Source organism: Leopardus geoffroyi, chromosome A2, assembly GCF_018350155.1.
Source record: "Leopardus geoffroyi isolate Oge1 chromosome A2, O.geoffroyi_Oge1_pat1.0, whole genome shotgun sequence".
NCBI lineage: Eukaryota > Metazoa > Chordata > Mammalia > Carnivora > Felidae > Leopardus > Leopardus geoffroyi.
This window is the reverse complement of record NC_059331.1, coordinates 164,470,704-164,496,503: the sequence shown is the minus strand read 5'-3', so window position 1 is coordinate 164,496,503 and position 25,800 is coordinate 164,470,704. Positions and strand designations below refer to the sequence as shown.

At 40.3% G+C, this 25,800-nt stretch overlaps 1 protein-coding gene across 1 annotated transcript in view; it reads left to right on the top strand.

The window, feature by feature from the left end:
* KMT2C (lysine methyltransferase 2C) overlaps positions 1–25,800 on the top strand; it is a 285,187-nt gene that overhangs the window by 107,081 nt on the left and 152,306 nt on the right. The window contains 4 exon segments of the mRNA XM_045496257.1: positions 3,951–4,089; positions 10,373–10,573; positions 13,856–14,004; positions 15,031–15,140. Coding sequence (XP_045352213.1) covers positions 3,951–4,089; positions 10,373–10,573; positions 13,856–14,004; positions 15,031–15,140 — 599 coding nt within the window.

The following is a 25,800-nucleotide window of genomic DNA, read 5'->3' as shown; positions in this document are numbered from 1 at the left end:
ATGCAGGGAGCCTAATTTCTAAGGACTGCGTACCTGAAAACCTGCGAACCTACCATTGACATTCGTGTGTAACCCTGCCACCTCCTTCTGGTCTAATTTGAGAACGAGAGGGAGACAGGGAGACAGGGAGACAGACAGACACATGTGGAGAGACAGTCTGCCTACTGGTTTCCTCTTAGTTATAAGCGAAAAGAGCTGCTAAACATGTTAAAAGTGTTGTGCATTTTCTTCGTGAAGGAGATGAAAATAAGGAAATAGTTGGGATCGTGCTACAGTTTGGAGAAAAATTCCGACGAGAGGCTGTAAGTGGTAGATAGCAGCACACACCGGAGAGCAGACAGGCTGCACCCTGTCGGATGGAGTTCAGTTTGGGGGTGGAGGCTCAACAGAGTGGGCCCTGAGGAGAAAAATGCTGCCGGGAGATGTAATGGCGCATGACCCTGGCCCGTGTGGCTCATGATGCGTGACCTTTTGAGGTACTCTTATTCTCCTTATCTTGACTCTTACCCTTGCCGAGGAAGGGGGATGGTACAAAAAGAGCATGTCCACATGTGCTCAGGGCATCTCTGGGTGGAAAGGAAATGCTTCCTCAAAGGCATTTTAAATATGGTCATTTTATAGTGCTTTGAATATAATAGAGGGAACCCATGTGTCTGGTAGAATCACATTACTTCCTCTTTTCGGTCATAAAAGCAGCAGAGGACAGGCAACACAAAATAACTTTTGGATCTTTCCAGATGCTTCCCCTAGGGCTTTAGGCTCTGGAGGCACCGATCTGCTTTCCAACGTATTGCGGATCACAGATCTACCAAATACGGCATAAAAAGGGTCAGGTGATTTCCAAACTCCAGTATCACTTCTCATTGCCTGATCACCAACCCACATTTGAAGTGTTTGCTTTGGCAGTTCCCCACTCCTTCTACTGGCTTCTGTGTTAATTGGGGCTTGGGTTAAAATGCTATAACAGAGGCCTCAAACATGTGCTCAGGGCATCTCAGTGGTGTAAATAAAACACATTAATTTTTCTTACATGTAGAATTTCTGAAAGTGAGAGGTTCAGGCTGATGGGTCATCTTTGCTCCCTGTGGTGGTTTCTGGACCCACGTTCCTTTCGTCTTGTTTCTCTGCCCTTCACGAGAATGTTGTTCTCATCTGCAACATTGCATCTGGGTTGCTGATGTGTCTGTGTTCCTGTTTCCCACAGGAAAGAGGGAGCATCATTTAGTCCAGGGCAAATCCCTTCCTGTTAGGGGACATAGAGGATGCATAGGGACTTTTGGTCATCCTCTGCTGGTGATAACTTGCCATGATTAGCTACCAAGAAGGTTGAGAAGTAAAGTCAGTAGCTAAGAAGTTAGGGCCATACTGCAATTTGCATGTAAAAGAAAGTATGGATTTTATCCTCTGTCCACGCCTGGTGCACCGGTGAAGTTCTTTACATTACATATTCTGGGTTTGAATACCTATCGGTGTATACAAATCACATGTATTTTCTTTTAATCTCTGATGTCCTTTTTCATTTTGTTCATGGCGTCTTTTTTCATAAAGAAATTTAATATGTTAGTAAAGTTTGCAAATGTTTTTATCATCCTTTGCTATATTTATATTTGTAGATTTGATTCTAGGCACTCTGTGTCAGTTTTGTGGCTGGGGGTAGATCAGATAGGCAATCTGATTGATAGGCCCACAAGCACTTGGTTTATGGCTAACTGTTCTATTTCAGGTTTACGAAAGAATGCTATTTTATTTTTATTTTTACTTATTTTAAGGATTTTATTTTTAAGTAATTTAATTGAGCCCAGTGTAGGACTCGAACTCACAACCCTGAGATCAAGAGTTGCACGCTCCACCGACTAAGCCGGCCAGACCCTCCAGAACAATGCTGTTTTAAATAGGAGAACCCAGACTGCCCGGTCGATGCTTTATTTCCTCATTCATTTTATGATTTGACAAGGCTTACGATTATTTGTAGTTTTTGTAACTGAACAATTAATAGTTCTCAAAATTAATTGTCAAAATACTTACCTCAAATTGGTTATGAATTTAGAAGATTTTGATAGTCACAGAGTCAGACTGAAGAGATACTGAAGAGATACGAGATCAGATGTGGTGTGGAATTTAGTGTTGAAGCTGCTAGAAATGTCTAGAGTGCAGTTAAAGTGAGGTCTGCGACTCAGGGGAGGGGCCGGGGCCACAGGTGGCAGTTGAAGACCATGAAGTCCGGAGGAGACTGTGGAAACCCGGGTAACAGTTAAGTTCTTCAAGAAGAGAGAGCACATAAAAGACATCCCGGGGCTGTTTCCACATTTAGAGGTCTGAAAGAAAACAGCTGAAGAGACAGGTACTAGGTCATTTAATTTTCCTTCGCCACCTCGTGAGACGTGGCCGTGTCGTCGGTCTGCAGACTTCGAGGGGGGCTCCATGAATTGTGCACATGGGAGCTGGTAGCACTGGTACTCGAGAGCCAGTCTTTACGCCTCTGAAGCCTGGAGTAACCCGTTACACCTCCCGCTTAGAAAAGGGGAAGGAACATTTCCCTGAGGAGGAGGCTGTCCTTAGTGCCAGATGAGTTTCTACAGAGTTTGAAGGTTTGCGCGTAGCCCCTGGACTGTTAGTTCTGTCGCTGGCAGTGGCGGTGGAGAGAACAGCACTGCGGTGGGAGGCTGTCCGTTAGAGAAGGTGCAGTCCCTCCAAAGTCCCATTTCATGAATTTTACTGGGAAGAGAAAGCAAAGACAGAGAAGAGAAGCTCGAAGGACTGTAAGTGTGTTTTGTTTGTTTCTTTTGTTTGGAGTCGTGGTGGGGAAAGGTCTCAGTAAATTTCGAGTTAGAAAAGAAGGACCGACTGGAGCGTGGAGTTGCGTCTGGAGCGCCGGTGGAAGGGCAGTACCTGTGAATGTCCAGTGATGCGGTCTGAGAGAGGGGGTGGGTCACTTTTATTCAGAGAGTAGCATGATACTAGAGGCCGTGGGGTTTGGTCGGTTGCCTCCTGATATGATAGAGTATGTGTGAGGTGTCTGGGGTTGGAGTCTTGAGGATAAATGAAAAAGGCAATGGAGTCCAGATGTGCTCTGAATTTCAACTATTTACTTTAATTTTTTTTTAACATTTTCATTTATTTTTGAGAGAGAGAGGGAGAGAGAGAAAGAGTGCAAGTGGAGGAAGGGCAGAGAAGGGAGACACAGAATCCGAAGCGGGTTCCGGGCTCTGAGCTGTCCGCACGGAGCCTGATGCGGGGCTCGCACCCACAGACCATGGGATCATGACCTGTGCCGAAGTTGGAAGTTGGATGCTTAACCAGCTGAGCCACCCAGGCACTGTTTAAGCGTTTACTTTTAGAATCTCTGATAATTAAGACTGTAATGATTTTTTTAAATTAATGGTTTTATTTGTAAAGAACCATTTTTTAAAATTTATTTTGAGAGAGAGAGAGAGAGAGAGCGTGCGCTCGCGCACTTGCATGCAAACGAGGGAGGGGCAGAGAGCGGGAAAGAGAGAATCCTAAGCAGACCCCACACTGTCAGCACAGAGCCTTATATGGGGCTTGATCTTGTGAGATCATGACCTGAGCTGAAATCAAGAGTCACATGCTTAACCGACTGAGCCACCGGGCACCCCCAACCTTTTAAGTGAGTTACGTTGAAATGCATTTGTTCTATAGATGAACCACTATAATCCTAAAAATAAGGTTAACAGTTTTTACTAGATGACACTTGGCTGAGTCAGTTGGCACAAAGAACAGTGTGCCATGTCTTACATTGTTTTGATGATCATTTTGCAGTAGAGCGTAAATCTAAGCCATGCCATCAGTTAATACAGAAACTTTCCCTGTGTTAATGAAGTATTGCCGTTGCTCTTTCATTCTTCTTTTGCAGTGTACGCTTTATAGATGACTTCGTCAAAGATTGTTTCGGTGCACGAGTGACTTTTTCTTTCTCTTGTTTACAGCAGAAATCAAAGAACAGTCTGCAGAAGAGGATGCTGAAGCGGAAGTGGACATCAGCAAACGGCCAGTCCCAGTCCTCGAGCGCTCGGTGTCTGAGGACTCTGCGAGCTCCCTGGTCTCTGTTGGTGTAGAAGTCAAAATCAGGTCAGAGAAGGAAAGCAGCTGGCGTGGGCATTAGTGACAGGCGGGGAGTTGGCTAGAGAGAGAATTCAGAGTACAAGCTTGGTATGTAAATACGGATGGAATTTTTTTTTTTAGTACTTTTAGGTTTGTGACTGATGTCTCTGTGTGTGATTGGGGTAAAGCACGTCTGTGGGCTTAGGTGATCGTACAACAGAGCAGTAGACGGTCACGTGACCCTCGTCTCCTCCGAGCAGGACACAGTATCCCCAGCTCGCTCTTCCTAGCTGAAGAAATAACGCCGAGCTTCTAGCGTAACGATTGATCTTTTTGATAGTTACCTGTAAACGTAAGTTTATACTCTCGTTCCTTCTCTTCATTCTTTCAAACCTGTCTGTGTACAGTTCAGCTTTGATTCTTGGAGTTTTTTAGACCTCAGGTGAAAGACGTGAATAAAAGCATGAAAGCATTTACCGGTTGACCACTGCCATCTTCTTGAGATGTTTTCACTCTTGCTTTGGGCACCCACGCCTCCTCACGTTTTGCTGGCTTCTGCGGACACTCCGCACCTCTATGGTTGGGGTCCTCGGCCTGTGAACTGCCATCTGGACTCATTGGCTGGGAATGGTCGTTACCAGTGCGATGGCCAAGTCCTGTCTGCGTGCCAATGAACCCTTCTGTTTCCACGCTTATATTTCCAGGGCTCCCCTTTCTCTGAGGCGCAGGCTTTCCTCTCCGTCGTTTGCTTGGCATCTCCACTTGGAAGTAGAGTAGACACCTCACCCGTACGTGGCTTGTTCCCCGTTTTGGGGGAGGCTGAAAAACAAAGCAAACAGTCCCCGTGACACTTTACACCTTAGTCCTGCTTTGTTTTTTCTTAGCAGCACTTGTTATTTCTCAACAGTTCATTTGACTGTGTGATTATCGTATGAGCTCTCTGAAGGCAGTACTTTTGCTGTTGGATTGATAATTTTTTCCCATTGATCATGTATTGTATTTTGTTTTCAATTTTTTTTTTTTTTTTTAGATTTTTATTTATTTTTGAGAGAGAGACAGAGCACATGTGGGGGAGGGGCAGAGAGAGGGAGACACAGAATCGGAAGCAGGCTCCAGGCTCTGAGCTGTCAGCACAGAGCCCGATGAGGGGCTCGAACCCACAAGCTGGGAGACCATGACCTGAGCCGACGTCGGCCGCTTAACCGACTGAGCCACCCAGGCGCCCCTATATTTTCTTTTTAAGATCGTTTTCCTTAGGATTCAGACCTCATATCTCTTTGCTATACTGAATATATTTTTGAAAGAATTCATACTAAGCATTCCAGTTGGTTTCTTAGTCTTAATGGTATAAATGCTTTGTCATATTTTTATACCTCTTTGCATCTCTCATCTAGCATTCTCTTGCTTTAGTTATTTTAACAATTTTTTTTAACATTTATTTATTTTTGAGAGAGACAGAGCCCAAGTGGGGGAGGGGCAGAGAGAGAGAGAGGGAGACACAGAAGCAGGCTCCAGGCTCTAAGCTGTCACCATAGAGCCTGATGTGGGGCTCAGAAGCACGAACCATGAGATCATGACTTGAGCCCACAGTCCGACACTTAACTGACTGAGTCACCCAGGTGCCCCTAGTTCCTATTCGTGTTTCCTTTGTCTTGGGCCCCCAACTTTCCCCCCCAATTTTAAAAATTGAGGTTTAATTTATATACAATGAAATTCACCCACTTCGTGGGTTTTGACGGTTGTGCACAGGGGCATGACCACTACCACAACAAAATCCAGAACAGTCCATCTCACTGAAAAGTCCCTGATTCCTGTTTGGCTGTGGCAGCCACTTACCTGCTTTAGGTCCTTGTAGTTTTGTGCCTTTGCAATAACATAGAAATGGACTTGTAGGGTATGTATTCTTTTGATTCTGGCCTTTTTAACTTTTTTTCCTGGCCTTTTTACTCACCTGTGCCATTGTATATATCACCTGTACATTTATATACGTAGCTGTTTCCTTTTTATCGCCGAGCAGGATTCTGTCTTCCGGAGGCACCCACCACAGTACGTCCACTTCCTGTTAGGGAGTATTTGGGTCCAGTTTTTGGCAATTGTGAATACAGTTGGCATAAATATTCACTCTGAGGTTTTGGTGTGAACGTAGGATTTTCATTTCACTTCTGTAAATCCGTGGGAGAGGGGAAAGGTAAGATTGTTTAAAGAGAATTTCACAGTGTGTTCCAGTGTGTGGCTCTACTGTTTTGTATCCTCACGAGTGATGAGTGAGAGTAGCGGTGAAAGCATGGATTAGCAGAACTTTTCTGTTCTGTTTCCGCTTTACTCTTTGGCAGACCCCACGCGCTCTGGTCTCCGGGTTGTGTGTTCTCGGGGATCCCGCCATCTTGCCGGGCCGGGGAGGCCCGTTGTGGTCCTCGTCCAGAACACAGCCCTGCTCCTCCTCCAGGGCCAGGCCTCCTTTCCCCGCCTTCTCTTCCTCCATGACCAGCTGGTCTTCGCTGCAGGTGCCTTCTTGCCGTCCCGCCCTCACCAGCCCACCAGGGAAAATGAGCGAGAAAGATCTGGGTGGGTCTTTGTGCCTTCCCCATATTGCTGCTGTTCTGCTTCCCGGGCTTCGGGCCGTGACTGGCACATTCTCCGGACTCGTCGCCACGGCCCCAAGCGTTGTGCGCGAGCGCCCAGAGAGGGGGGCAGAGAGACGCTTTGAGTGGGTTGCAGCTTACCTGTGTCTCTGGGTCACAGGTGTTCTGTGTTCTCACACTGTCTCACACTTGGACATCAGCAGTTTGTTAAAAGGTTTCAACTGAGTTGTTCTTAGGCTGCTTGTCTGACATGAAATGGCCTCTTCTCCAGATTAAGCGAATGCTTGTGTCCCACCTCTCTTCGGAAGTGCCTTTCATTCAGTTGGAGGTGAATTGGTTGCCCGGTGACTTCTGTGATCTGATGTGTTTACGAAGAGTGAATTTTTAGATTGCCTGGTCAGATGAGTCTTTGGCTGTGGGAGCAGTGCTTTTTGCAGCTTTCTACACCCAAAGCAGAAACCAGAAATTTCCTTTTTCACACCTTTAGAGTTAATAAATTACTCTGAGAGGTTTAGATGACGGCCTTACTTCTTCCATCTCTTGGCACCTAATTCTTTAGTGATTTGGGTACTTCTTTAAAGTTGGTTTATTTTTTTTTGTTGTTTTTTTTTTGTTTTTTTAATGTTTATTTTTGAGAGAGAGAGAGACAGAGTGCAAGTGGGGGAGGTGCAGAGAGAGAGGGGGAGACAGAATCCGAAAAGCAGGCTCCAGGCTCTGAGCTGCCAGCAGAGAGCCCGACAGAGGGCTTGAACTCAAGAACTGTGAGCTCGTGACTTGAGCCAAAGTCGGATGCTTAACCCACTGAGCCACCTGAGTCCCCCCATAATGTTTTTTTAAAGCTAAGAAATACTAATTTTCTTTATTCTTTTTTTTTTTTTTTAAGTTTATTTATATATAGAGAGAGAGAGAGACAGTGCAAGCGGGGGAGGGCAGATGAAATGGGGAACCTGGTGAGGGGGGAGAGAATCCCAAGCAGGCTCCATGCTGCTTGCTGTGGTATTTGACGTGGGGCTTGAACCCATGAACCGTGAGATCATGAACTGAGCTGAAACCAAGAGTTGATCACTTAACTGACTGAGCCACCCAGGTGCCCCTATTCTGGTATTTTTAAAAAGTTTTTATTTAAATTCTAGGGGCGCCTGGGTGGTTCAGTCGGCTAAGCGTCTGATGTACGCTCAGGTCATGATCTTGTGGTCTGTGGGTTTGAGCCCCCCCTGCCCCCCTCCCCAGTCAGGCTCTTTGCTGATAGCTCGGAGCCTAGATCCTTCTTTGAATTCTGTGTCTCCCTCTCTCTCTGACCCTCCCCTGCTTGTGCGCTCACTTGCTCTCTCTCTCAAATAAATAAAAATAAAAAAAATTAAATCCAGGTAATGTACAGTGTAATATTAGTTTCAGGTGTACAGTATAGTGATTCAACATTTCCACACATCATCTGGTGCTCATCGAGACAAGTGCATCCTTAATCCCCTTCACCTATTTACCACCCCCTCCCCCCATAACTCTCAGTCTGTTCTCTAGAGTTAAGAGTATGTTTTCTGGTTTGTCCCCCCCCTTCTATGTTCATCTGTTTTGTTTCTTAAATTCCACATACCTCATATGTGGAATTTAAGCAACACAACAGATAAGCAAAGGGAAAAGAAAAGGAGAGAGACACGAGCTAAGAAACAGACTTCCTTAACTTGAGAGATTAGACTGAGGGTTATAGGAGGGGAGGAGGTTGGAGGTGGGGAAATAGGTGATGGGTACTAAGGAGGGCAATTGTGATGAGCACAGGGTGTTGTAGGAAAGTGATGCATCACTAAGTTTTACACCTGAAACCCATATTGCATTGTTTGTTAACTAACTGGAATTTACATAAAAACTTCAAAAACATAATAATACTCCAGCATAAATGAAAATAAAATAGGGGGGAGATGGATAAAATGAGAAACACAAAATATTGTTCACAGGTTAAGCTGATGGATGGGTTCATGAGCATTTATTAACTGTTGTTCTACTTTAGTGTCTATGTTCAAAATTTTCCATAGTAGAGTCAAAGGTGTATGTGATCTTAAAAAAAAAACCACACAAGCCCAACAATAAACAAATTCTATATATGAGTGAAATCGCATGGTATTTGTCTTTCTCTGACTGACTTCGCTTAGCATAATACTCTAGCTCCATTTGTGTTATTGCAAATGGCAAGATTTCATTCTTTCTTAGGGCTCAGCAATACCCCATTGTATGTAGACACCGCATCTTCTTTATCCGTTCATCTATTGGTGAACACTTGGGTGGCTTCCATGTCTTGGCTCTTGTCAGTAATGCTGCAATAAACATTGAAGTGCACGTACCCCTTTGACTTGGTGTTTTCATGTTCTTTGGGTAAGTATCCAGTAGTGTGATTGCTGGATAGTAGGGTACTTCTATTTTTAACTTTTTGAGGAATCCTGACACTGTTTTCCAGAGCGGCTACACCAGTTTGCATTCTTACCAACAGTATAAGTGGGTTCCCCTTTGAAGGAGCAATTCTTTTAATTCTGTTCTTTCTAAGGTCCCTTATTAATAAGCCTCTATTCCGTAAGCGTATATTGTTTTTTGCCTTTTAGCTTTTTAATTTTGTTGTAGTTAATAGATAAGTATTGTTTAGAACAAATTTAGGTTTACAGAAGAATTGAGCAGATGGTACAGTGAGTTTCTATTCCCAGCCTCCCCTCCCTCCCTGAGTTTCCCTTATTATTAGCATCGTGCATTACTGTGGCGCATTTGTTACAACTGATAAACTGGTATTGATATGCTATCATTAACTAAACACCACAGTTTACAGTAGGGTTCATTCTTTGTGTTCTACACTTCTAGGAGTTTTGACAAATGCATAATGTGCTGCATGTGCCATTACAGTGTATCATGGGAAATCGTTTTATTGCCCTAAAATCTCCTGTGCTCTGCCTATTTATCCCTTTTCCACTGCTCTTTAACTCTTTCACACACACCCCTCATTACTGACCACCTAAATTTATATTTTTATGTCTCCATGTTTGGTCAAATGTGCTTTGTATGTATGTCATGCACAAAGAATGGTCCATCAAGTGGTTAAATAAAACTTTGTCATCACATATTTTACAGAGCTAGTGTGTAATAGAGTGGCCATTAAACCCTACCTTCTTTCCCAACCTTAGCTTTACTTTCTTTATTCTTTTTAATACTTCGGTTTTCTTGAATCGATTAAAAAGAAATTAGTTTTTCTAAGTATAAACTAGAATGTTTTTTTAAGTTTATTTATTTAGAGCGCGCACACAAGTGGGAAGAGTTGGAGGGAGAGGGAGAAGGAGAGGGAGGGAGGGAGGGAGAGAGAGAGAGAGAGAGAGAGAGAGAGAGAGAATCCCAAGCAGGCTGCATGCTGTCAGCATGGAGCTCGATGCGAGGTTTGAACCCACAAAGTGTTGTGAGATCACTGACCTGAGCTGAAATCAAGAGTCAGATGCTTACCCAACTGAGCCATCCAAGTGCCCCGAAACTAGAACTTTTTGATTTGGTATGTTTACTACTCTAAAAAGTCATGTTATGAATTACAGATGTTTAATTGTTTATTAAACTTAATTGTTCTTATGGCATATAAATACTCAAAAGCTTAGCATGCACTGCAGTCATAATATTTAATTTTGAAGCAGAAATATCTACAGTCTGTCATTTAGAAAAATAGTTGAATAAAACTACTTTCTCTTTCTCTTTCTTTTCATTTCTACCAGTGAACAGCTCTGCGCTTTTTGTTACTGTGGTGAAAAAAGTTCCTTAGGACAAGGAGACTTAAAACAATTTAGAGTAACGCCTGGGTTTATCTTGCCGTGGAAAAGCCAGCCTTTTAACAAGAAGGACATTGATGACAGCAGCAATGGAACCTGTGACAAAATACAAAACTCAGCATCACGAAAACAAAGAGGACAGAGAAAGTAAGCAATTTTGAATAAATGGTTGGAATGCAAGGCTATATGTAATTTATTTCCATCTCAGCCAGTGAATACGTAGATGGGATTGTTACTGAATCATTTCTCATGGTTCTCAACATAAATAGGATGCTTTGTGCCTCATTAGTCCTAACACACACTCTTATCCTCAAAATTTCTTATTTAAAAAAAAGTTTATCTTCATTAAAGTATTAAAGTCAGTGTGATCATAAAAGTTAACCTTTAGAAGAAGCCTTTAAAGAGCATAACATAAAACTACAGGGAGTTTATGGAATTTATAAATGGGAAGAAGAAAGAAAGTAAAACAGTGAGGTCTTTCTTTCCTTCCTCTGATTAAACTTTTAATTGTATGGATATAATCTAACAGAATGACCAAATCAAGTTGGTTTTCACTACCCATGTTCTTAGTTTGTCACTGAGTTCTTTTACGTTTCACAGAACGTGGAGCTGTCCTATAAGCCGTTAAAATACAGGGTTAGCTTTTGGAGTAATTGTACGCTCAGAATGCCTTTTCTGAAGTTAGAAGTTAAAAAAGCAGCTCTGGTTTTTTTGTTTTTGTTTTTTTTTTTTTTTTTTTAATGAAGTAAGAATTTACTAAGATATTTGTGTAACTATACATGTGTGTCTGTATTTATGAACATTATAGTTATGTAAAGCTTTCTCTAGTGTGTTTAGTTCTGGAGTTAAAATTTTTTTAATACATTGCCGAGTTTTGTTTAAAGGCCATCTTAATATGTGGACTTGGCTCTGGTAGTTGAGGGAGTGGAAGTTTCTGTAGTCGATGAGAAAGTGTAAAAATTAATTTAGCTTGGAAGGCTGACCAGCCCTGCCCCTTGAGGGCGATGATGTAATCATCCAAGTGCTTATCTGGCTTTCATCCAAATTTAAGTACTAAGGCATTGTTGTGTTGTACTTATTTGATTGGCTCTTTCTTTTGGACTGCTGCCAATGCCTTGAAGACCTGAAGTAGGAAATGAAACAATAACAAGAAAGAGAGTCTTTTTAAAAAAAATTTAAGGTGGAACAGCTTAAGGAGGTTTAGAAGTACCATGTTTAGCATCTTGTTGTTTGAAAGGCCAGAGCTGGAACCTGTAGAAGAGCTTTCCGTTTCGTAGTCAATCGAGTGCTCACATCCTAATAAAATGTATCAGGAATCTAGCAAAACTTGTAATGTCTATCAGTAATTAGCAAATTTAATGGACTGGATCAGCTTATATCTTACATCGTCTTGTTCTGCCTTTGAATAATGGCGAGTATATAAATACTTGCCCTGGGAAATAGAGTTGGGCTTTGTTTACTTACTTATTTTATAAGCTAGGTTGATTTTTAGTGAAAACTTTTATGGGCTAAGATAATTATGTAAAAAAATAGCCTTGGTATGGTCTTTATATACACTTAGTGTTTACCCAATTATTAAGTAATGATAATAAGACAGTTAATGGACTTTAGGAATAAAGCACATTTATTAAATTTGGAATTCATTTAGAGGTAGATTTAATTTGGTGATGATTGGAAATAGTTACAAAATATGTTACTGATGAATAGAAACCAGATAAACGGCTTGTTTTTTGATTGTTATTTTATTTTTGAAAAGGAGGTTTTAAAAATAGTTTTTCCCTCTTGTGGCACTAAATTGTAAGAATATATAACTGAGGATTCTTTTTCTCTTTCCTTTGTTGTAGACTTAAAATTTGGGGGGTATTTCAGCTGACTTCTCCTGATGTTCTTGCCTAAGTCGGGCCGCTGGCATCCTTAGGGTAGACAGTAGCATCCTACTGCTACTGTCTATAACATACAAACTAGTTGCAAAAACTAAAGGAGAAATTTGATTAAACTGGTTAAGAATTGGTTAGTAATAGACTGTTAAGTCATTTCGTTGGTTTTTTTATCCGTTTCCCCTGTCAAATACTTGTGCAAAGAAAATATCTTAGAACAATGTATTAGTCTTTATAAATGAACTCTTGGTCTTTTTTTCCCCCTCCCAATAAAATAACAATGATTAGTAGTAAAGAATTTATTTGTAGGAATGAGTTATATTTATAGGAAAGAGTTTGTTCTCATAATACTGCGGGCATTTATAAAAACAAGAATTTAAAGTTAGCATAGCATGCTAAACTTTTCTTAAAAAGTGAGTCTATGCATTTCTAATGCTGAACATAAAAAAATACTGGTTATTTTTATATGGTTTGATATTTAAATGTACTTATTGAAATATGTTAATACTTTTTTTCTTTCAATGATTCCAGGTATAAAAAAGTTTAGTACCCTGGTCATTGTGCTGATTTTCTCTTAATAGGAATCATGATAAATATCCAGCATACAGAAGTGCAGTGAGTTATGATCTATATTCAATAGTGATTTAATCCAGAATTATGATCAGGTTAAATACTATGATATCAGGAGAAGATGAAAGTTTTAGTGCCAGTCATCTGATTTCCCATATTTAATGTTAAAACAAAATAGTCGTCATTGTTTACTTACTGATCTCAGTTAGTATCTGAAGTTTGAGGGCTTTGAAAGTCTGAAATCCCCATGTGTTGTATGCCTTATTTAGTGCTCCTTTTTATACTGTAGTTTTCACTGTTACATTACCTTCTCTATGCCTCGAGCCACTGGTAGCTATTCTGTGTTTGCATTTTACTTCTGACTTGTGAGGTCAAGTCTTAACTTACTAGAGAGTACTTGCAACATCATGCCACAGACCAGCTGTCGAGATTTGTTGAGGGACCGTAAGAAAGCCCCAGCTGACACATTCTGCTCCCATTACCTCCCCCTGCACACTTTGTAGTGGGTTTTCATTTCCCCTGGGAAATAACCTGTCTTTACATAAAATTAACTGCCAGATCTATTGTGGTAGTCCTCATGATAAAGCAGATTAAAACTTCTGATTGAGTTATGTTTTGTAAGCATTTAAGGAAGGCCAAAGGGAATATTTTATGGGCTAAACTCTAGTTCCTGATTAGAATATTAGAGTGTTATTTTAAAAAATATAGAATGGCAAAATAAATTTTTAACTGTAATTTTTAACACTTCCTTATGGATTTGGAGACTTTTTTAGTTGTTGGCTTACGTGCTGTAATATAGCAACCCAGTTTTATATTACACTATGAATAGTAACAGATGTGTTCTAAAAGTTGTTTTATGACAGTTTATGTCTAATAAATTAAAATTGATATGGCAATACGTTATATTTAAGTTGTTATAAACAAAATAATTATCTCCTTGTTACCAATTTCACATCTGTTTTGTTTTATTTTATTTTTCCAGAGAACGATCTCCTCTACAGAATATAGTATCTTGTGTAAGTGTGAGCACGCAGACTGCTTCGGATGACCAGGCTGGTAAATTATGGGATGAACTCAGTCTGGTTGGCCTTCCAGACGCCATTGATATCCAAGCCTTATTTGATCCTACAGGTATGAGCTCGTCTTCAGTGATGATTACCTCTTGTTTCTGTAGACATTTTAATTTTAGTGAATTATCAACTGAATAGTAAATACCTTTCATCCAGAAATGATTATGATCACATTGTAAAAAAAATAATGTCATTGTTTAAGTACGCTTGCTTAGGTAAAATAAATTGTCTGATTGTGCGTACCTAAGTAAGTTATTTAGCCTCTGCACAGGGCCAGCACTGGGCCGGATGCTTTTATAAATCTTTGCATTTATTCTTATGTAGACAGCAGTGCCATGGAGATAGGATAATTGAGGAAAGAGAAAAGTTTAAAAGGATCTGTGAGGAGTTGGGGAACTTGGCCATCTGGGTCTATTTTAATGCAGGGTGAAAGACAGTAGGTCTTAGCCATGTGGGTATCTTATTATAACATATAGTAACCCATACTCTTGATATGGTGCTTTTGGGATTTTGAGTTAATTTCAGTTGAACTGCATATTGATTGAAAGTGGTTCAAGTGTTATGTGATAGAGAATTTGAAGACTGAGCTGTTCTTACTGATTGATGTCGGCTCTTGGTGTCGGATGAGGCAGAGTAGAGCTTGTTTGCCATTAATCCTCTTTGTCATAAAGTATTATGTGATGTCCTTTATATTTTATGTAAAGATACCAAATAAAATATAGTAATATTTAAATAAAATGACTAAAAATTCATTTTTTGTTGCTGAAGAAATAATGACTCCTGCAGTAATTCTCAAACTTGGGTGCGTCAGAATCGCCTGCAGGGCTCTCGTGAAAACGTAGATTTCTGGGCCTTACTGCAAGAGTCGTTGATTCCGTAGGTCTCAGTTGTGACATGGGAGTTTGCATTTCCAGCACGTTCCCAGATGACACATTGGAGAAGGGCTGACGGCTTTCGTGTTATCACAGATGCAGGGTAGCATTGTGTGTTGACACTCGAGAGTTGACTTGGGGGTCTCTGTCTTCCTGGCGTTACTTTGCTTCACGGTTGTTCCTTCATTTGCTTCCGTTCGCTTCAACTGCTTCAGGCACCTGCTGGGCCCATCACCGTTGCGTGGAGTGGTCGCTGGGAGTGCGCCAGTTGGAGGAGCCGTCACCGGTGAGCGTGGACAAAGCTGTCGTCTCAGGGAGCACAGAGGTAAGTGGAAGCAACAGGTATTGAAGGCACAGCTTTGTGACGTTTACTCCGGCAGCATGAAGGCTCACTTGCAAGAATGATTTGTTAAACGATTAGTAGGATATAAAAACCCCTAAAATAGGAGTTTTTAATGGTAGATCCAAGAGTAGTTTCTGCAAACAAGTGGAATATATGTATCTTTTTTAAGCTGTGCAATGAATAGAAATCTTAAAAACAAATATTTCACATTTAAATCAAAAAATTAAAAATTTTAAAAATGAGAATTACTATATTTACATATCCATGTGGTTACTCTTTAAGACAGAACTATTTGATTAAGATTTAAAATGAACAATATCTGACAGGTCTTTAGTCCACAATGTGGAGCAGTTCTGTTTGATATTATGAAAATGGATTCAGATATTTCTTTATGGTCAAGTTGGCACTTCAGGTTCATCCCAAAGTAATAGGGACACACAGTCTGCTGTCTTTTAAAGTTTTCACTGCGATTTTCACCTGTATTTGAAATGAGTACAGATATAAAAGTAACATTTACCTTCTGTCTATGAAGGACACAAACCCCAGGAAGTGAAAGTACTTTGCTGCCTACAAATCCCCTTTGGTTTTTGACGATTGTGTTTGGGAGAAGTGAAACAGCCCTTCCAAAGGAACGTTAAAAGTGGAATTTTTGACCATAGAAATTATATGGGCTTTAGCAGATGGAGTATAGGTAAAACTTTAAAAAGTGTTGTCGACACAGGGACTTAGATTCAAGTAATTATTCAATTAGTATAACATTAGCTTTACTCAGATTATCAAAATGACCTAAATTACATGCATGAGTAATTCTCGCCTCAAGCTTAGTCAAATTAGAGTGCTTGTTTTGGAAATGTGACATTACATTCAAATGCTTATGTCATCAAATTGTGAACAGTATAATGCATAATAGCAAATTCTGCAGTCTGGACTTACTTGGATGGCCACATCAGGACTGTGATAGGTCAGTGAGCACTCTTTCTGTCATGAACTACTGCAGAGGTACTTTTGGATTCTTTTGTGAAAGTGAAAGGTATTCTAGAAAAGGTGATGAACAAAGGCTAAAATGAACTTTGTGGTGTTCTATTGGAATCGGAAGAATCAATATAAATGCACAGTTTTTAGTGTTTATACAAATAAAGAAATACAGATGTGTCTATATGTGTGTTAGTATCTATACACATGTTTCCTAGCTCTGTTTACTAAGAGGGTAGTTGAAAGAAAGCTGGCCTCACACTGTTCTTTTTGGACCAAAGATATCATCTTTGTGTTTTAAATACTTACTGATAAATATTTAAATGGATTTAGAGATGAAGGTTATGGCCTGCCACTGGCAGAGGAATCAAGGGCCGCAGGAGACCTGCATTCCTTCTCTCTTTATCGAGGCATTAGCATGGAGTAGCTGAAGCTGTGGAACGCCCATGGGGCAGGAGTAGTGAAAGCCGAGGGATGCGGGGTACTGGTGGCATGTGGTCAGGCCTTTCCATCTCCACCAGGTTAAAGAAGTCCAGACTTATGGTAGTGTGAGTCTTCTGTGGCCATTTCTACAGGTTTCTTTTTTTTTTTTTTTTTTTTTTTGTCGGTTTTCTCCATTATCAAAAAGGCACAGGACAGACCAGCTAGCTAGAACTTTTTTTGTTTGCTTGTTCCTAAGGAAAGAAGAGTTTATCTCACTGACAAAAATTCAAAACTGTAACAACACATTTGTGGGATGCAAATTGGTACAAATTTTCTGGAGGGGAATTTGGTGATACCTAGCAAACTACCTATGTCTCTAACAAACTATGCCTTCTAGAGAGATTCTATCCTGAAAATATATCTCTAGTAATACAAAATACTTGTGCTATTAAAGCTTAATAATCGCAGCATCATTTAACTTTCAAAATATTGATAACAACCTAACCGGCCGTGCATAATTGTTGAATAAGCTATGGTATGGTTCGTACAGTGAAATATGGTATGTGTAAAAATAGAGTGAGGAGTATCTCTATGAAATGATGTGAAGTTGTTTCCAATGTGTATTTTTAAGTGAAAAAAAAAAAAAAAAAACAGTCCAAAAGACCAATTCATGATGTGCAACCTTTTATGTAAGAAAGGATGGAATAGAAAATATGTGTGCATATAGTTGTCTTGGAAAAGAAATACAGGAGGAATAAAGAAACTGAAGAGACTGGTTACTGTGGCAAGTGGGTGGGAAAGAGATGGAAAGGAGATAAGAATGGGACTGATACAGCGTGGAAGAGGTGTGACAGACACTCTCAGATGCGTATCTTTGTATAGCTCCGCCTCTCAGGCCGTAGGAATCTTTCATATACCCCCTAAATAAGCAATCACAACTCTCTAGGATATGGACGAATACAAAAAGGAATACCAGAATTCCCACTACGGGGAATAGGGAAGAAAGGAGCTCATGTGGGTAACTGGCAAACAGTATCTTGACTGGATCCCTGTAAGGCTGAAGGCAAAAGCGCTGTGCATACATGCTGTGATCCAGTGAATGCATGTGTTCCGCACGGGGTTATGGGTTACTTTATGTGTACACTGTGAGTGAACAAATGAGTAAACACATGGTTGATAATGAGAACTAGGTTTCTCGGTGTTGGAGAAAGGAGCTACAAAGAAGGAAAGACTACAATGAATTTTGTGTTGTTGAAATGGAATCAGAAGTATCGGTAGAAACTCACGGCTTTTTAATATTTATACAAACGGATGTAGAAAGAAAAAGATGTGTGCGTGCGCAGGATAGGTCGTGTGCTCACATGTGATTCCTCTGTGAAGAGGCCTCGCTGGATGTGGGCACACCTGCTACTAATTGAGCACACCTCGTGCCCAGATCGTGGTTTCTTTTCTTTTTATATTTAAAAAAATTGCTTTAAAACTGTGTATTTATTTTTTGAAAGAAAGAGAGACAGAGCATGTGCGGGGGAGGGGCAGAGAGCGAGAGAGGGAGACACAGAATCCGAAGCGGACTCCAGGCCTTTAGCTGTCGGCACAGAGCCCGACACGGGGCTGGAACCCACGAACCGCGAGATCGTGACCTGAGCCGATGTTGGACGTTTAACCGACTGAGCCCCCCAGGCGCCCCCCAGATCGTGGTTTCTAACCACTGTTTTCCAGTAAAAGGAAGTAAGGTTCCTTGAGAAGTAGTTCATGGTACAGAGGGAAAATACAACATGAGCTGCCACAAAGTAAGGAAGTACTCGACAAGGTGAAGACTTATTGAAAACACAGGCGCCAGCCTGAGGGGGGGCTCCAAGACCTAGACCAATTGGAGCCACGACAAAAAATACGGTGTTGTGTTTTCATCCACAGAATGGAATAAGTACACGAATCCATACTGATAGCATAGTGTGAATGAATGAATGAATGAATGAATGAATGAATGAATGAATAGCGTAAGTCAGGTCGTATCAATCCTCTGCCTACCAGACTTGACTGACTTCCCGTTTCACTCAGAGGGGGGAAACAAAAGGCCAGTGCTCACTACCTGACAGAACTGTCCGTGTCCTTCACCAACCCCCCTAAGTCCTTCTACGATAGACACCATTGCCTCACTGTGATTCTTCACCTCATTTGCTTCCTTCACCCATGCTGGCTGTCTCCCTGCCTCAGATGCACCAGACATATGTTCCCATGGGACCTTGGCAGTTTTGCTTCCCTCTCTGTTGAATATTCTTCTTAGATACACGCGCGGCTTGCTCCTTCATGTCCTTGAGTAATTTATTCAAGTGCTGCCTCATCAACGAGGTCCTTGCCGAGCTCCCTATTGAAAGTTCCAAGGGTCTTGTCCTCAGATAGCTTCCCTGCTCTATTTCTCCTTTCCACTTGTCACCATCTAACATAGTGTGTATTTACTTACTAATGTTGTTCATTTTTCCTTACTGGAGTGATAGTGCTGTTCTGACACGGATCTTTTTCTGTTGTGGTCATTCCTTAATCGGTATTCACTTAATGCCTAAACGAATAGCACTGGAGATCATTCTTGGAATCGTTCATAGTTACAGGAAAGATCCAGAGTGCCAGAGGGTTAATGGAGGTCCCTAATGTAGTTAATTTTATAAAAGTTTATGGATTTATACTCCTCAAAAAAGAAATCTCTGAAATAGAGTAAATCGGTACAATTTCTACAGAAGTGGTGCAGGATGGAGGGCAATGACAAAATCTTTGCTATCTCAGAAGTTCTCTAGGGGTGAGGTATGTGCTGTTGAACTTAAGAATATATTATGTTTACCAAAAGATAGATGTTATAAAGTTTTTGACTTTTATTATGATGACATGTGGCTGAATGTGTTTTGATACCTACCTCTCGTTTCAAAGAAAATAAACATTTCGTTTGCCTCTTCAAGGTAAAGATGACATTTCAGCAATGAGAATGTATCGACTTTTCAAAGAAACATGTGCTGGGGGTTGAGCAGTTTGAAAATGGATGTTTGGAACTGTTTCTATTTGATATTTTATTTCCAGAAACAATGAAAGTTTATTAAAAAAATTCTCACATTTGTTGCCAAAAAATTTGGGACACAGAATTTTCTGATCCGTTTAAAATATTCTGAAGAGTTTTAGTATGTTTCAAGCCCATTTGCTTAAAAAATAAAAATTACTTTTTGATTATGGAAGGTGAAAATTTACTAGCTAAATTTAATAATTTTTGTTGGGATTGAAAAACAGTTTTGGAAATGGGGCACTGCTTCTGTTTAGATCTCCTTATTTTTGTGAGAATTCATTTGTTTTTAACTGACAACAGATATTGAAATAAACTCAGCTGAGAATCAGGCCTTTCAGCCCAAGCGTATGGAAGAGAACATGGTACGAAGCTCAGATGGAGGGGTTGTAGTGCTCTCTAAACTTTTTGATTGTGCACATCTTTCAGTAAATATTTGAGCCCACATCCTGGTCATACATTCTCACTTGAATCCGTGTCTCTCCTGTATGCCACTTTTACCGACATTTATAAACTTACATCGTTTGTGTGAGTCTGTTATTACTTTTAGTTGCCCGCCCTAAGGCTGTAGGCACCGTGAGTACGTGGATAATACCTGTTTTGGTTTATCCTTTTATCTCTAGCACCTAACAAAGAACCTGGATATCAGATAAATGTATGCATGAATGAAATACGCCAGTGAAGGGCAACTAGCTTGAGTGGAGAAGGAGGTGCTACTGGCCCCTAGCGGCTGCCACGAAACACCCCGCGGGTGCAGAGTCATCCCACCCACCCACCGCAGAGTCATCCAGCTCAACGTGTCAGCAGTGCTGAGGCCGAGAGATGCTGCTTTGATTAATATTATTTCTATTTAAAAATTAATATGTTTCCTATAATTTCCTCGGTTTTCCAATGACATTCTTTATCAAGCTGTTTAGTTTTTCTGGAATTTCCCTCAAATTGTTTTCAGTTTTTCCAGGGGGAGCTTTATCTTTTACTAGATTGAAGAATATGCTGCCTTGTGAACCTGGGTTTCAGGAAGGGTAATAGTGTTTTCCTTTTAAATTCCTCTTTGGAGACCTGGAGGTCCTGCCCACGTCTTGGAGATCTGAGTAGTTTGGATATTACTAAGGGAATAGCTTAATTCTGAACACTATAGCTATTTAATCATTTATTTACCTAAACCCTTTTTCTGCACTCTGCTCACTGCATTCCAAAAGATTTTACCAGTAAATCTCACTAGCTCTGAATCAAATGTTCAGTTACTTCTATTATCTCCCTACTTACAATGGATAATTTCTTTTTTTTTTTTTTTAATTTTTTTAACCTTTATTGATTTTTGAGACGGAGAGAGCATGATTGGGGGAGGTTCAGAGAGAGAGGGAGACACAGAATCTGAAACAGGCTCCACGTTCTGAGCTGTCAGCACAGAGCCCGATGCGGGGCTCGAACTCACAGACTGTGAGATCATGACCTGAGCCAAAGTTGGATGCTTGACCGACTGAGCCACCTAGGCACCCCACAGTGGATAATTTCTTATGTTTTCTGCACCTGCTGCCACAACCCTGCATTGAGATTTCTTTGTATTATACTGATTTTGTGCTAGGTGTCTTATATAAAACCAACTTAGTTCTGTGAGAAGAGTTGTAAGTTTTTTATATTTTAGGTTCCTTTTATAGACTGCAAAAGAACAAAAATAGCTTTTCTATCACAAGGCGGGTGGCAACGCACATTGAGAACATAGATGAGCAATGTAATGTAAATGTAATGTTGGTAAAAAAAAAAAAAATTAAAAACCATATATGATGGAAGTCTCTCCACATCCCTCCTCTAAGCTACTGAGAATAAATTTATATAAGATCATTTATTTATCTCTCTATTCATGTATAAGTTTACATTTATTTATTTTAAGAGAGAGACCGTGCGAGCAGGGGAGGGACTCAGAGAGGGAGAGAGAGAGAGAGAGAGAGAGAGAGAATATCTCAGTCAGGCTCTGCACTGTCATTGTAGAGCCCGAAATGGGGCTAGAACTCATGAACCATGAGATCATGACCTGAGCCAAAGCCAAGAGTCGGACGCTTAACCAACTGAGCCTCCCCAGGCGCCCCTGTATATTGGTCTGCATCTTTATGTAAGGTGATTTGCAAGTACCTATTTATCAGTAATGTCCAATACTGTTATTTTTAATATAACCCTAGTAATGTAAGTGTAAAGAAATAATCAAGTTATATTTTCTTCATTTTGTCCTATAGTTTTTTAAGAGTAAGGGCAAACATTCACAGATCTGAATTCTGTGTTTGTGCTGGGGTCCAAGAGAATGCCTCCCCTTGGAGACTCAGTAGAAAGACTCGTGGGACTCATCATAGAGGTGTAATTATGATGAAGATTTGCTGCCGTGATGTGCTGAGAGTATATAATGGAAGGATCTCAGTGGGAAAAGACATTGAGAATGTCTGGAAGAATCCATGGACAGCCTTTCTTAGGTGTTCACCATCCTTTGAGGGGTCACACAGAGCACCCTCTTCTCTTTGCAGAGAAGCTTCTGTCCCAGGGGGCTAGCTATACAGGCACTTTTTACCTAGTGTGTACCAGAAGGAAAGTCATGTTATTTGCACTGATAGTCTAGGCATAGTAAACTGCCCTTATCACTGAGGGAGCCATGGCAACCCTCCTGAAATTCAGGTTCCCAGGGATCAGCTGTGCATATAGGTCTGTCTTTCTTTCTTTCTTTCTTTCTTTCTTTCTTTCTTTCTTTCTTTCAATAAAAATTTCTTTATTTTTTAATTTACATCCAAGATAGTTAGCATATAGTGCAACAATGATTTCAGGAGTAGATTCCTTAATGCCCCTTACTCCTTTAGCCCATCCCCCCTCCCACAACCTCTCCAGCAACCCTCTGTTTGTTCTCCATATTTAAGAGTCTCTTATGTTTTGTCCCCCTCCCTGTTTTTATATTTTTGCTTCCCTTTCCTTACGTTCATCTGTTTTGTATCTTAAAGTCCTCATATGAGTCAAGTCATGATATGTATCTTTCTCTAATTTCACTTAGCATAAAACCCTCTAGTTCCATCCATGTAGTTGCAAATGGCAAGATTTCATTCTTTATACATATATATGTATAAAGAATATATATACACACACACACACACACACACACACACACACACACACACACACATATATACACACACACACATATACATATACATACATACACACCACATCTTCTTTATCCATTCATCCATCGATGGACATTTGGGCTCTTTCCGTTGATGGACATTTGGGCTCTTTCCATACTTTGGCTATTGTTGATAGTGCTGCTATAAACATTGGGGTGGGGTGCATGTGCCACTTTAAAACAGCACACCTGTATCCCTTGGATAGTACCTAGTAGTGCAATTACTGGGTCATAGGGTAGTTCTGTTTTTAATTTTTTGAGGAACCTCCATACTGTCTTCCAGAGTGGCTGCACCAGTTTGCATTCCCACCAGCAGGGCAAAAGAGATTCTCTTTCTCTGCATCCTTGCCAACATCTGTGATTGCCTGAGTTGTTCATGCAAACAGGCCTTTCTAAGGAGAGTAGTCTTAGGATTGCTGTGTTAACCCTTTTTCTGTGCAGTACTAAAATTGTATTGAATATCAACTTTAACATTTCTGTCCTCAGAACTGTAGTAGGTGCGTTTTAGTACACATCGTTGAATGTTCCCCACCATAGGGAGGCTGTGATAAGTGCTCTAGTGGTTGTATAGAAGAACTTTGTAACTTTGACCAGAGGAAAGGTATTGGTAAGAATACGTTTGACTGTAACAGAAAAATACTTTAACTCTGAAGTTTACTTTGTCTTATATTAGTATAACCACTCCAGTTTTCTTTTGACTAATGTAAGCATGGTATATCTTATTCCATCCTTTTATTTTAACCTCTTTATGTCTTTGTATTTAATGTATATTTGTTGCAGGCAGTGGTTTTGCTTTTTAAAAATCTAACCTGACAATCTCTGCCCTTATAATTGGAGTGTTTATAGGACATGTACATTTAATGTGATTAAGTCTTCCTTTGTTTTTTTTCCTTTCTTATTTGTGTCTGTTCTTTGTTTCCTTTTTCTTGCATTCTTTTGGATTAAACATATTCTCTGATTCCATTTTATCTCCTCTTTGGATTATTACCTATAACTCTGTTTTGCTATTTTCTTGGTTGCCTTAGGGTTTATAGTATATATCATTTACTTATAGTCTACCTTCCAGTGATAGTATAGTTTTATATATAATAAAAATGTGCTTTCATTTCCTTCCATTTGTCCTCTCCTGGACTTTGTGCTGTTGCTGTCATGCATTTGACTTTTACATGTGTTGTAAATGCCACAAGATATTATTTTTGATTAAGCAGTCAACTCTCTCTTAAAGAGACTAAGTAATAAAATAAATATGTAGTTACCACTGTGATTATCAATTCTGATGTTCTTTGTTGCTTTGTGGAGATCCAGATTTTCACCTGCTATCATTTTCTTTGTGTCTGAAGACATACTTTAACTTTTCTTGCAGTGCAGGTCTGCACTTCAGTTTTGAAACATGTTTGGTAGATACAGAATTCTAGTTGACTTTTCCTCCCATTACTTTGTTTTTTAAATGTTTATTTTTGAGAGAGAGAGACACACACACAGAGCAGGAGCAGAGAAGGGACAAAGAGAGAGAGGGAGACACAGAATCCGAAGCAGGCTCCAGGCTCCAAGCCATCATCACAGAGCCCGATGCGGGCCTGGAACCCATGAACCGTGAGATCATGACCTGAGTGAGCCTAAGTCGTGTGCTTAACCAACTGAGCTACCCAGGCACCCCTCCTCCCATTACTTTAAGGATGTTGTGCCACAGTCTTCTTGCTTGTATTGTTTCTGGTGAACTGTTTGGCATCATCCTTATCATTGTTTCTCTGTACATGTCTGTTTACCTGTGTACTTTCAATATTGTCACTGATTTTGGACAATTTGATTATGTTATGCCTTGGTGTGATTTTCTTCATGTTTCTTGTGGTTGGGATTTGTTGAACTTCTTGAATCTGTGAGTTTATGGTTTTTATTAAGATTAGAATGTTTTTGCCAGGGCGTCTGGGTTGCTGGCTCAGTTGGCCATCTGGCTCTTGATTTTGGCTCAGGTCATGATCTCATGGTTCGTGGGATGGAGCCCTGCATTTATTGGGCTGAGTGCTGTTCTCTCTCTGCCCCTCCCCTGTACTCTTTTTCTCTCTTTGAGAATAAATAAAAACTTTAAAAAACTAAAAAAAAAAACAAAACAAAACAGTTTTTGCCAGTTATTTCTTCAACTATTTCTTCTGTTCCTTCTGTCTTTCCCCTTTTTTTTGAGGACTCCAGTAACCTTAATATTATGCCATTTGAAGTTTTCCTACTGCATACTAATGCTTTTATTTCCCCATTTAAAAAATGTTTTTTCCTTTGTGTTTCATTTTAGTTTCTATTTTTATGTCTTCAATTTCACTTATCTTTTCTTCTGTAATTTCTAATCTGTTAATCATATTCAATGTAGTTTTCATATCAGATGTTTTTGCCTTATGAAATTTGATTTGAGTCTTTTTAATATCTTCTTTATCTTTCCTTAGCTTTGTGAACATATTTAATACACTTATAAGAACTGTTTTAATGTCTTATTTCATAATTTTAACATCTGTGTCAGTTCTGGGTCTTCTTTTTTTTAAGTTTATCTATTTCGAGAGAGAGAGAGAGAGAGAGGGACAGGGAGAGAGAAAGCAAGCAGGAGAGGGGCAGAGAGAGGAAGAGAGAGGGAATCCCAAGCAGGCTCTGCACTGTCAGTGCAGAGCCCCATGTGGGGCTCGAATTCACGAACCATGAGCTCATGACCTGAGTCGAAATCAAGAGTCAAACACTTAACTGGCTGAGCCACCCAAGCACCCACTGGGTCAACTTTTTGATCGATTATTAGTTTAGACTGTGATTTTTTGCTTCTTTGTGTACCTGGTAGTTTTTATTTGGATGCCACGCTTTGTGAATTCTACCTTGTTGGTTGCTGGGTTTTTCACAGTAGCAAGTCAGCACTTAGGGTCATGGGTAGTTTAGTGGCATCATGATGCCAAGTTGCCAGGTTCTTTCTGTCTTTCTGTTGTGCATCCACAGAATATTGGGCTCTTCCGTGGTCCCATTGTTCTCACAGTTCAATGAGAGTGGGCAGGGGCTTTGAGTATCATACGCTCATGATA